At 39.7% G+C, this 13,217-nt stretch overlaps 1 protein-coding gene across 7 annotated transcripts in view; it reads right to left on the bottom strand.

Moving 5' to 3' along the window:
* Positions 1 to 1,384: 1,384 nt before the first annotated feature.
* Positions 1,385 to 13,217, bottom strand: part of MREG (melanoregulin) — a 117,292-nt gene continuing 105,459 nt past the window's right edge. For all 7 annotated transcript variants that reach the window (XM_067740674.1, XM_067740673.1, XM_067740678.1 and 4 more), the window contains 3 exons: positions 5,320 to 5,410; positions 3,959 to 4,122; positions 1,385 to 3,396 (listed from right to left, as the gene is read on the bottom strand). In XM_067740674.1, coding sequence (XP_067596775.1) covers positions 3,262 to 3,396; positions 3,959 to 4,122; positions 5,320 to 5,410 — 390 coding nt within the window. In that variant the 3' untranslated portion in view covers positions 1,385 to 3,261. The remainder of the gene's footprint in view (positions 3,397 to 3,958; positions 4,123 to 5,319; positions 5,411 to 13,217) is intronic.

Below are 13,217 nucleotides of genomic sequence, written 5' to 3'. Positions count from 1 at the left end.
CATTTATTATTTGAATTCCATGTACCCTCCTTCTAAATGGCACACTGTAATGATACTCTTGTCCTTGGGTATCAATGTCAACTTGGATCGTGTGTCCCATGTCCTCAGAGTGTGTGTGTATACTCCTTTCCCCAGTGTACAGTTATCTCAGCAAATGACCATAGGTCCTTTAGAGGCAGGACTAGGGGAAGCAGTGCCACATACACTTGCAGTGGTGTTTCAAAGTCTTCCTTCTTGGGGATCTAGTCTTTCCTTTAGTCAGTAGTTTCTGGGTCTAGAAAATAGCCAAGGTCTGGAAACTTGGCAAGAGATCATAACTACTTATTATGTGGCTGTGGCTGTGTCCTATCTCCTGATCCTCCATCCTTGAGATCTTTCGACAGTACAGCCTCAGCAATACTCTTATTGGCTACCCATCTATTTTGCCCCTAGGGATGCCATGATCCATCAACCATCTCCAAATCTCTCTGCAGGTAACCCTCAGATCTGGCCATTTCTTATGATAATTGTGTCCACTTGTCTCCTGACAGTGAAGCATTGCCACTGGGCCCCTATTCTGCCATCCCCATTGTTACCAGTGAGCCCACTTCTGGAACACCCTCTGGCCTACAGGGATACTACTGAGTTTTCAGTGATGCTGGTGACTCCTCACCAAAGCATTCTTTATCACTTTGGCCAGTGTGTCCACTGTGACTTCCTGGGGTCTCCTTTAAGAAAACATAAATACTTTATTATTTGTTGCAATAATTTTTTTATTGCAACAAATATTATTTGTTGTTTCATGGAATAGGAAATCAGGCGTTCTATCTGCTAATTACAGGGTTTTCCCCCTGGTGCACACTAAAATAAGTAACTATTAATATAAAATTTTCCATCCATCTACCACCTGAAACTGCCCTGCAGACACACATGAACCTTTGGATCCCAGTTGTGCTGAGCACCTTGTGACCTGAAGTGGTCATGTCAGTCACCCTCAAGTCTCTCTCATGTACTCCTCAATGGATTTGAGCACAGATCTGCCCCTTGACTAGCTTTAGAATGATGGGAGGTCCTTAAGCCCATCTATCTCTCAGCCTCTTTACCCTTTAATTTAAAGGAATTATGGAAAGAGTATCTGTTCCTTCTTAATTCTCAGAAATATGACACACATTCAGCTGAAAAGTAAACACAGAAACCTTTTAATCCTTTGCAAGGCAAATTTCCTGGATAATTCCATGAGTTTTTATAATCATAGAGACAATTTTATCCTTACTTATTCATTACCAAAAATAAAGACTATGGTTATAATGTATTCTCCATAGATGCAAACAATCTCATCTATTTTGACACCAAAAAAAGGCAGAAAGACAAAATACAAATTCCAAAGACAAGGATGAAAACAATATGATTTTCAAAGTTTTTTATTTGTTTTGGTTTAATTTATTGTTTGTTTTTGTTTGTTTGTCTCACTGTTTGTATGTTTATCTTGCAAGAGCCTATAGATGTGAGGGAACATATCTGCAGGCTAATTTTAAACAACATGAGAGAGGTACTAAGTACTAAATAAAACAAAATAAAAAATGTCTTTTTTATTTTAAAAAATAAAACTTTTAGTTTACTTATTAAACTAGGAAGAATATTCCTGAAACATGTGAGTTAAATCGGTCTGCAAAGCATTCATAAATGGAGAACATGTATCTCCTCTAACAAATATTTTAAACATTGTGTTCACTACCAAAAGAGCTAATCAGGGTAGGGAAATTGTGAAGTCACAATCCCCCGCGCAGACTAAATACAAGTTACTTTTTAACTTGAAGTCAGAAAAGTAAAATCTGTAAAAGTAAAAATATTGCCATTGTTCTCAGCAGTCTACTGACAAATACGACAAGCTCTCAAAGTCTTTTCAACAAAATGAACCCTGATTTCGTGGCAAGCTCCTTGCTTAGGTGGCAATTAACTTTTTTTTTTTTTTTTTTTTTTGCGGTACGCGGGCCTCTCACTGCCGTGGCCTCTCCCGTTGCGGAGCACAGGCTCCGGACGCGCAGGCTCAGCGGCCATGGCTCACAGGTCCAGCCGCTCCACGGTATGTGGGATCTTCCCGGACCGGGGCACAAACCCGTGTCCCCTGCATTGGCAGGTGGACTCTCAACCACTGCGCCACGAGGGAAGCCCGGCAATTAACTTTTGAAACTGGGCTGCTCAATCTGTGGATAGACGCAAACTGTATTGACAGAATTGCTCCACTTTGAAAATCATTTTCAGGATGGAAGCAAGTCCAGCAATGACCTTCAATGCAACACTGCCTGAAGAGTTGCTACTGCTGCTGCTGGTGCCTCGCAGGGCTAAGCCCCAGGCTGGCAGGGCGAGCACTGAACCCAGTGCACTGTGACCACGGGCTCTCCGTGCCCACTCTGGGTCCTGGAGCTGAGGCCACGCTGCATGAGAGATCCCTGGGCAGGTGCAACTCTCAGTCAACAAGCTGGAAACAGGTTAAAGAGAAGAGAAGACAGTAAAGGTCAAATAGATGCTATCCCAGATCAAATATCAAGGGCTTGTGGACTAGAGCTGGACAATATGTAAAAATGAGGTAACCAGATATCAATAACGTTGAGAATTCAAGATGCTTGTACCACAGCTGAAGACACAGCTTTTCACATGGAGCTGCAGGAAGTTCTGCTTGGGAGCATTCTATTTAGGATTCACTTCTGAGCGGCACTCCTAGATAGTCCTCTTATTTGGTACATCTAAACTTCTGAATAATCTCAAAATGATGCCTCCAACACCTCCAAGGTTCTGCAGGTGCTTCCAAATCAAAGGAAGGTCTTGTCACGCCTGGTATTATTTTGGTGTTAGCCTATATTATATAACAATTATTTAAAAATTGGTAATCCATATTTGGGCTCAATGATAGCTCTATTAATCTTATTTTATTAACTAGAACATCCTATTCTCCCAATAGGATTAGTGGCTAGAGCTTATTGTACAACCAAAACCAAAATGGGGGCAATGGGTTCTTGGAATCTAATCACCCATGATGAAATATCCCACTGACCCACTCTCTGATGCAAGATCACCAGGGCGTTTCAACGCAGCCTCAACTTTCATATAGTCAAGTCCTCATGATGAGCAGATATCCAAACGCTTAGACTTTTGTAGGACTCAGAATCCTTTTTCTCTTAGCTAGCCTCTTCTTGCCCATTTTCTTTTACACGCATCTGTCCAACTTTGGTAGGCTGTTGAGTTCCAGTAAGAAATATCCCATTCTGCCTCGCAGCCTCTCCCTTAGGGACTTGGAAAGGGAAGGTAGTGCAGTCCTTTCTGGCCATCTGCCTGGCACGGGACCCCAGGCTTCTTGGGGTACGTCTGACTGGCAACTTTAAAGAATTCTTCCGCAGCATCGAGGGCAATGAGACGGTCCTGCCAAAAAATTAAAAATACAAATGTTGTCAAGATGGGAACCAAGCCATGTTCGTGGGAAAACCAATCTAAAAACTACAATATCCATCCTAGAAATAATGATGAGTGAGTAAAACATTTATTAAATTTTTCCCAACAAATTGAGAGACACTCCTTAGCCCTTACTTACATTATCCAAGAAACATTCCACTGCTCTTAGTGTCCTTTCAAATCATATTTCAATCTTAGGTTATACACGCAATATTTCTCACATCTCTTTGACCTAGAAATGGTTCAAAAAGCTGACTGCACAGCTAAATTGGCTGAAAAATACAGACAGATTCTTGAGCCACAATGCAAGTCTCAGCCGGTCTAAGTGCAATCCAGAAACCTGAATTTTTAAAGCCCTCCAAGTGATTATGATGTGCTGGCCACTGGGTACCAATGCATAAGATGCCGGAATCGTCTGCCATACCTCATACCATGGTGGAGCTGGTGGTGTGAGAATGCTGAGAATATGGACTAATAGAGAAACAAAACTTTAGAGCAAAATCAGAGCAGGTGGAGAAAGACATCCACTTACCACAACAAAGAGATATCTCTCCGAAAGCTCCCAACCGGTTGGGAAAATATTGGTCTCTTCAGCCAGTCTCAACAATATCTCCCGAGCCTCCCTTGTGTTTCTAGAATCACTGATGGTGCTGAGTTTTGTCACTGACAACAAAGAGTCTACTTCCTTTTGAAAACCTAAGGTAAAGAGATTGAACCCTCACGTTAATTAGTCACAAGGAAATGATGGTCCTGCAGGAGATTAAGGGACCCAACAGTGGATTAGAAATATGAGAAAACTGAAGCCCAAGGCACCACTGCCTGTGCTGCTTCCCAGCACAGTGAGGTTGGTGGGGTCCTTAATTAAAATTCCCTTGCGATTTCTTCTTACCAGATTTTCTTTGTTAACTTTTTCCTCCGAGTTAAGCCTCGGATACTCATCCACTGACTGCCTGCTGCCCCTTTTCTTGGTTTGGAAACCCTTCTCCCACTCCCCACTCTTCACCTCCTCCCCTGTTTCCTGAATTCCTACTTCCCCTGATACCTGCACAATGGTCACCTTCAGGCCCTACTTCTCCAAGCCCAGATTGCCTTCCCCGGGGCAATATGGCTGACTGGTTAAATTACTTACTGCAAAGGTCTAAAAGACTCATAGATTTACCCTTCCTGGGATAACTTACATCATAAGGAGGAGACTATGAAGTCAGGACAATACTGGGTGAGTAAAGAGGGAGAGTTCCACCCCACCCCATCATATCCCAACTAAAGCAACAGCGGCTAGCAACTTGGTACCCCACTTTTGAAAGGTTATGATGCCAAGGTGTCATGTTCTCTTTCAAAGCAGAAGGACTGAGGACTTCAAAATTGATAAATTCATTATTCTAAAACATGAAAACAAGCTTACTTTGTAATGTGAGGACCATGTTTATTGTATCACAACCCTGGAAGATTTAAGAAAAATCAATACCCAATATCTACTCTAATACCACAGGTATTTTGCTGTCTCTCTTACAAATAATATTTCTCCCCATCTGCCTTACCTTATAAAGCTATGATTAACTGGCCAATCACTCCCACATAATGCAATCAATGTACAATGCCCAAAAAGTCAATGGTGGTGCCCATATGATTCCACTGCCCTATGCTACTTGATACTGAGGACAGATGGAGTAACACACGGCAAAATATGTCCTCAAGACAGGGTCTGGTGATAACAGAAACATCAGATGTTTATCTGAGGATACAGGGAGGACGGGATTGGGAAAATAATTAGTACACAGTAGCCTTAATCAGTCAGTTACTGACATTCCTTTCATAAAAACCATGCTGGAGAAAGTGAAGAGGAATGCTCACAACTGGATATTTTTACCATTTCATAATCACTTTCAGACTCACCTAAATCTTCTAAAATGCGTTTCCATCTATTTCTCACTTCCCTTCGAATCTGTCGCAGGGTGTAGATATCGTAGTTGAGTTTTTGCCACTCCTGTAGGAAAATAAAAATTCAGTTTTATTTTTACATTTTGGCCTAAATCCCTAATTCCCAAAGTTAAGCTGTTTAAGCCTGTGGTTCTCCTCTTCACTAATCTTCAAAACAAATCCCAAAAGAACAGAAGGAGATGGGAAGATGACATCAACAGGAATACATCAGCTCCATGTCTGGAGAATCTGCTGTATACCAGGTGATATGACACATTACATAAATTATCCTAATTAAACTCTTCACGTTACCTATTCTTTCAACTTCAGTGATAACACCTGTAAAGTAGGGATAACAAGAGTGAACATTCCATTTAAGATAGTTATAAAGATAAAAGGTATAAAAAAACCTTTATATATAAAATACCTGCACACAGTGAGCACCTAATAAAATCTATGTATTACTGAAGCCATTTTATAGATAATGAAACTGAAGCCAAGAAAGGTTAACTGGTTAATCCAGTATCATCCAGCTAACGGGTATCAGAATCGGTGTTTGAATTCAGATCTTACTCCAAAGTTCATGAGAAAAATGACACACAGAGATTTCCCTGGCGGGCCGGTGGTTTAAAAATGGTCCATATCAAAAAAAAAAAAAAATCTTTAAAAAAAAAAAAAAGAAAAATGACACACAAAGAATTTGTGTCTTTCTTTGTTATCAGAATAAAGCAGACCTGAAGTAGATCCCAAGTTTCTTGACTTCCAGCCAGTTTCTTTCACCGTATCTCGGCATTGTTCTCATTCATTTATGTTCCCATTATAGGATGAATCTTTCAAGCATTCAGCAGAACTATTAAAAGATTATCATTCTGAAAACTTCAATCTTATGAGTAGTAGGTCCCCAAACAGAACTTGAACCTTTCAGGAGCATCAGAATCTTTACTGAGCTAGGCATTTGTTTTAAATGCCATGGAAATTTGTTTTCAAGGAGACTTCTCTATCGAGAAGGGTCATTTTATAGAGTATACCTTTTCCTCTTGGCAAGAGCATTAACCACACAAGTATCCTAACGCACAGCTTAAAAGAACATCATTCTAAATGCTCAATTCTGACTCCACTAACCGGAAATGTTTCAATGATGCCATTATTTCCCTACCAAGCTCCTTTTAAGGCTTGCCTCGCTCATCCCTAATCAACTGTCATGACTGGTTAAGAGAAATCAATTTAGCTGCCATTCCCAAACATTTATAGATACCACTTTGAGAAAGAAAAGCTAGCAAAATAAAGCGCGTTTTGTTATGATTGCATTTTAGATCTTGGATCTGAAGATACAAAGGCATCAAAAAGTCATGGATTTCACAAGACTATAATTCAAAAAGATACACGCACCCCTCTGTTCATAGCAGCACTATACACAATAGCCAAGACGTGGAAACAACATAAACGTCCATCAGCAGATGACTGGATAAAGAGGATGTGGTACATATATACAATGGAATACTCCTCAGCCATAAAAAGAATGAAATAATGCCATTTGCAGCAACATGGATGGACCTAGAGATTATCACACTAAGTGAAGTAAGTCAGAAAGACAAATACCATATGATATCACTTATATGTGGAATCTAAAATATGACACAAATGAACCTATCTATGAAGCAGAAACAGACTCACAGACAGAGAACAGACTTGTGATTACCAAGGGGGAGGGGAGAAGGGGGAGGGAAGGATTGGGAGTTTGGGATTAGCAAATGCAAACTATTACATATAGAATGGATAAACAACAAGGTCCTACTGTAGAGCACAGGGAACTACATTCAATACCCTGTGATAAACCAAAATGGTAAAGAATATGAAAAAGAATGTATATATATGTATAAATGAATCACTTTGCTGTACAGCAGAAATTAACACAACATTGTTAATCAACTATACCTCAATAAAATGAATTTTTTATAACAAGGTCATGGATTTCAGCAATTTTCTAGAAATCAGGAAGTGGTGAATCTGAGTACTCTTTCCTGGTCCTCTGTTTTTGACCAAAGGTGTGTATACACATGTGTTTGCATAAGTGTGCAGTGGCTGGGGTCAGGGATGAAGCCTGTGACACTGGAAGGCAACGCTGACTGCGTCATCTCAGAAATATGCAATCCTGACCTCATCTTCAGCACCATGTTAAAGCACTCCTATCTAATGCCCCGCAGACTGTGTAAGTATTCAATACAGTATTGCCATTTTCATTGGATGGGTCATTCAGTATATACAGCATTTTGGAAAAGAGGATGGGTGTCAGAGCCAGACTTCCCAGGTTTGAATCCCAGCTCCATTATTTATTAACAGCCTAACTTCGGGCAAGTTCATAACCTCACTGTGTGTCAGTGGCCTCATCTGTAATATGGAGATAGTAACACTACCTACCTCTCAGGCTTATTGTGAGGACCAAATGCTTTCATGCAAGCCCTGAAAATGGAGTTTGGTGCACATTCTCCTCCAAAGCAGTGTAGGCACAGTTAAGAAACAGTCTTCCAAGACTCAGGATGATTTCTATTATGAGGATTGAGGACACTATACATGACATTAGGCAGTACCTCATTTGTGAGGACGTCCAGAAGAAAATTTTCTCTGCTCTTGACATTAGGTAGGATTTCACTTTTCCTAAAAAATGTTTCACTGTTCTGAACATTGTGAATTTTATAACTGATCAGTTTCCACACTTACCTGAAAATGTCGAGTCCTTTCATGGAAAACATATAGGATTTTGAAAGCATTTTTGAATTATCAAAATTTGTACTACTTTTTATATCTTTATGTTTTTTCTCTTTTCTCATCTTCTTCTAGTTTGTGCCCTCATTGTATTTTCATGTACGTTACCTTAAGTCCTTTTTGATTAAAAAAAAAGACTATAGGGCTTCCCTGGTGGCGCAGTGGTTCGGAGTCCACCTGCCGATGCAGGGGACGCGGGTTCGTGCGCCGGTCCGGGAAGATCCCACGTGCCGCGGAGCGGCTGGGCCCGTGAGCCATGGCCGCTGAGCCTGCGCGTCCGGAGCCTGTGCTCCGCAACGGGAGAGGCCACAACAGTGAGAGGCCCGCGTACCGCAAAACAAAACAAAACAAAAAAAAAAAAAAAAAGACTATAAATAAACAAAAGATTACACAGAGCAGCACTGTGCTTATTCTCAATGAAATTGACCCTCCTGGCTGGACTAAATGAAAAGTGACCAGGCTTCGACTCACACTTGATTAGAGACCCACACAGTCAATCCACAGATGAGATGCTTTACATATTCACACAACCTTAAATGATGTAACATACCACTAGGTGGCTTCATTAACTTGCGATTAAAGGTCTCTCCTATTTTTCTTTTAGCTCCTTAGGCTGATGCCTCAGAACTTCTGTCCTGAAGGAAGTGGAGCCAAATCTCTATTTTTCAGAGACCCATTCATCACTGGGTAATCCAGGCTTCAGACTTTTTTTTAATCTTTCTTTTCTTGCTGTCCATCAGTTATTTTGCTATTCCTAAACACTAACACGGAATGTTATACAAATCCATTCTGTTTCAGTGTCTGTTCCTCTGATAAACTGTTAGATGGTGAAGCAACGATGTAACATTTTAAAATCCGCTAAGGATGGATCCACACACGATGCACGTGATAAGTACCTGTTAGGATTAACAGAACGAAACGCTGCATTTCATAAATCCATATTATAACTGTCTTCTTTTGACAGAATAGTCATGGATTGGATAATCATATATGAAAGTATTTGAAAGTTCTGTGCAAAATTTAAAGCTCTAAAACCAGAAGAAGCTTGGGCAGAGTTTTAACTAAGTACTGGCTTTTGAAAAAAGAAATAAGAGGGGAATTTGAACTCCTCTTTAACATACGATCCCAAAGGACAGAATCTAAATGTAGCAAATGAGAAACGGTGATGAACAAAATCTTACCCACAACTAAAGAAACTCATTTATTCCCTGGTATTAGAGAAAAGCAAGTCTTATGATGTCCTTCTACATTTTAAAAATTGTACCAATTTTCTTTAGACAAACAATTTGAAAATAACAAGTTAAATATTCTTCACAAGTGACTTGATGCTCAAATCTATTAGACATCAGAAGTTAAGCTCTTATTTTAAAAAAATCTTTGTTTGCTCGTAATTTCTGAAGTAATACATTGTGGTCTTTGTGATGCTGCGGCCCGAAACTTTTAACAATGAATACATTAGCAGAGGTGTAATAAAAGAAATCATGCAGATTTAATTTCATAAGGTACCTGGGAACCAAGTCAAACTGAAAAAATGTGATTGAAAACAAGTAACTGAAGATGCTTAGCTTAATTTTTGAGGTTTTTTCTCCTCCCTAGTTGTTGGCCAAATCAGATCAGGGTTGCTAGATAAGAAGGATGAGGCCAAACATGAAAGGAGAACAAAGCTCAACCTCCTGCCACCATCAGGAGCTCGGTCTCCTGCAGCTTTCCATCCCATGAGCTTGCCTTGACCTTGAGTCGGGATCATTTTCTCACGCATAAAATTAAAACATTTTATTCATACCTACACTGTGTTAGTGTGAGGTTGTGGAAACATAGCACAATCAAAAAGTACTCTTACTTCTTGTTAAAAAGGTGATTTATACATTTAAAGAAATGTACGCTAACAATAGGTGACATATATATATTATTTGTTATATTCATATTTATGGTTTATTAGTGAAAGCACACAGATTAAATTCAGTAAAGCCAAAAGGCACATAGAGTGGAGTCCAGGAGAGACCCAGGAACAGGCTTCCAGTTGTCTCTCCCATGGAGTCATATAGACGGTACTTAGTTTTCCTAGCAATGATGTGTAACAATAGGTGACATACATTTTAAAATCATCTTATACTCTTAGGAACAACTTCAAGAGATTAATTTATTTTTAATTATAAAAATAATATAATCACATAGAAATAAAAATTCAAAGAGAACAGAGGGTATAAAATGAAAACTAAAAGTTTACTTTCTCATTCTCTATTTTTGCCTTATTTTAGAAGTAGTTACTTCTGAACATTTTTTTTCTTCCTCCTCCCCTCCCTCTCTCTTCTTCTTCCTCCCTCTCCTTTCTTTTCTTCTTCTCTGGTAGCTACTTCCATAACTCCTCCAAATATTAGGTTTACACTTCCAATCTCATATGCATTGACTTTAAAATTTCTTTGTGCTCTCTGCTATGGACAAAGAGAGCTATTTAGCTCTTCCCTCTCTCTCTCTCTCTCTCTCATTGCAAGGGAGACAGGACAAGTGGGGACACAGATTCTCATTAGTCTTTGGACAAATCACGATCTATCCCCTGGGGCTGGTACACTGTGCCCCAAACAAAATCTGGGTTCTAGTAGCAAAAAAGAAAGATGTGGTACAGACACTGGGGCAACTGATCTGTCTGCCACGAGCAGACATTTGACGTTTGCTTCTCCAAGATATATTTTCCCCTTCTCTCATCAGTCTGTCAAGTTTACCCCAATTTTCCTTTAGAGAACAGTTATATTCTCAGCTCTAAGACTGGACACTGATTGGCTTAAGCTAATCAACTCAACCTTGCAACATATTAGAACCAACAGGGAATTTTAAAATACCAATGCATGGGATCCACCTCCCAGAGCAATGAAATCAGAATCCTTTGAAGGGGTGCCAGGCTTGAAATCCAATAACTTAAGCCAATCAGCATATCCTATTGGCTCAGGTATGGGCACAGTACCCAGTTCAAGCCAAGGAGAGGCAACAAAATCCATGGGGCTTCTGGGATGATAGGGAGTGGTGTTCTCTCCTCCCCTGGAGGATGGGGTGTGAGGGTACAAAACCGAGAAACGGTCCCATCACTTGTACTACACTGAGAAGAGCCAGCTTAAAGAAAAATCAACATTCAGAAGAGGACAAAGACGAAAGTATCACATAGAGGTAGAGCCTAAGGCCATCCTGGGCCTCAGGATCAAACTTCATCTGAAGTCAGTCCTGTTTCTGGAACTCTGTTACCTAAGCTAATTCCATTCTGGTTTAGACAACTGGAGTTCTCTTTCTGGTCCTTACGTCTGAAAGATTCACGTTATAAAGCCCACTCATTGAGTACATACACAAAAAGGTAATTATAAATAGAGCACAAAATATTAATCTCATATTTTCCCACCTCTAACCCCTGGGGAAAAATGTTCAGCATATCGAGCTGTTTAGCTGGGAATGGATATGGCTTACAGAGAATGCAGTATTAATGGCTCTACCTAGGGTTCAACCTTTCCGTCCCAGGAGTGACTTAGGCAATGACACAGATATAACAGCAGTCCTTTTCTGCATCCAGGGATTGCTTTATGGTGCCTCCCTGAATTCTGTCCACCAGAGCAGAGCTTCTCAACTCTCACAAGACTGTTGCTATAACAGGGGAAAGGAGATGGCGTATACCTCATTGGCTAATTTCTTCCAAAAATCCGGAGGAGAAGGGTCTAACTATCATTTGCTTAACCACTCAACTTCCTTAATTGCAAAGACATGTTGAACACTTTTGGCTGGATATAATGATCTATTCAAAGTTAACTTTTGATTCATAATAACTTTCAGCCAAAATCTATTCACCACCCGGAACCCAAGCATTAAGATGATCATGTCTTTTGTCTTTCTTGGATAGTGAAAAGCCATCTTCAGAGGAAGATGCTCATATCCAGGCTTAAATCTGCTTCATCTGCTTTATTTCATACCCTCAAACCAGATCATCACAAACTTAAGTTTAAGGAACGGTCCTTATTATATTTGATCTGCATAAAAACCCAGCCAAGAAGGTCTTTCCCAAATTTTACATGAAGTGAGGTAACTTTCCCTACGTTCAACTGCCAGTAGCAGCCAAGTCAGAATTCAAATCTAAGTACATCTAATTCCAAGACCCATATACCCTTAATAAAAGGAAATAAAAGCGTAACTACTTATTGTTGCTTCCCTGACCCAGCTTCTTTTTCCTTATGCATTTATTGTTTGTTTATTTAAGTTAGGTAATACAGTCATATGATTCACAATTCAAAATGCACTACAGACTGTCCCTCAGCCACCAGTGTCCTCTCCACAAGTAATAAATGTTACCAGTTTCTCCGGTACCCTTCCATTTTTTCTCATAAATGGTAGCAAACTATACCCTGCACTTTTCACTTAATAATATATTTTAGCAATCATTCTGTACCAGAATATAAGGTTCCAGATACTTCTTTAACTTGACGTTTTGACCGTCTGGTATAGACAGAAACAAAATTACAATAAACATATATACTTGTTTTATAGAAAATGGTCTCCTAAAAAAAATTACAATATTTTCCTAAATGTGCCTCAAAAGTAGAAAATGCCTTAAGACATTTTACTTCCTAGTCATTCTTTCTAACATCACTATCAAAAAGTACCAAGTAGGGACTTCCTTGGCAGCCCAGTGGTTAAGACTCTATATTTCCACTGCAGGGGGCACGGGTTCGATCCCTGGTTGGGGAACTAAGATCCTGCATGCCATGTGGCACAGCCAAAAAAAAAAAAAAAGTACCAAGTACCCACATGTATCATACACTGTATACATCCCTTTGGGAATTCCCACTTCAACTCAACACTGACATTAAAAGAAGACTCCATACAATTGTGGCTATAATAACACTGTATTGCAAAAATTAAACATCGAAATCAGGGAACTGCAAAATGAAGAGTAACCAAATACTTTTACTTGAAAGTGATAGCTTTTTGGTAAAATGAATTCTTTGAACATTGTAACTGTTATCTCTTCCCTTTCAACTTTCACTAATTCATATCGTCTTATGCTACTCTCTATTTAAAATGAAGAGAGAGTCTCCAAAAGATAGAAAAATCATATTGACTTCTTCTCCCATTTTGCT

Source organism: Pseudorca crassidens, chromosome 6 (assembly GCF_039906515.1).
Source record: "Pseudorca crassidens isolate mPseCra1 chromosome 6, mPseCra1.hap1, whole genome shotgun sequence".
Lineage (NCBI taxonomy): Eukaryota > Metazoa > Chordata > Mammalia > Artiodactyla > Delphinidae > Pseudorca > Pseudorca crassidens.
Note: the sequence above shows the minus strand (reverse complement) of the source record. Positions and strands in the feature narration are given on the sequence as shown.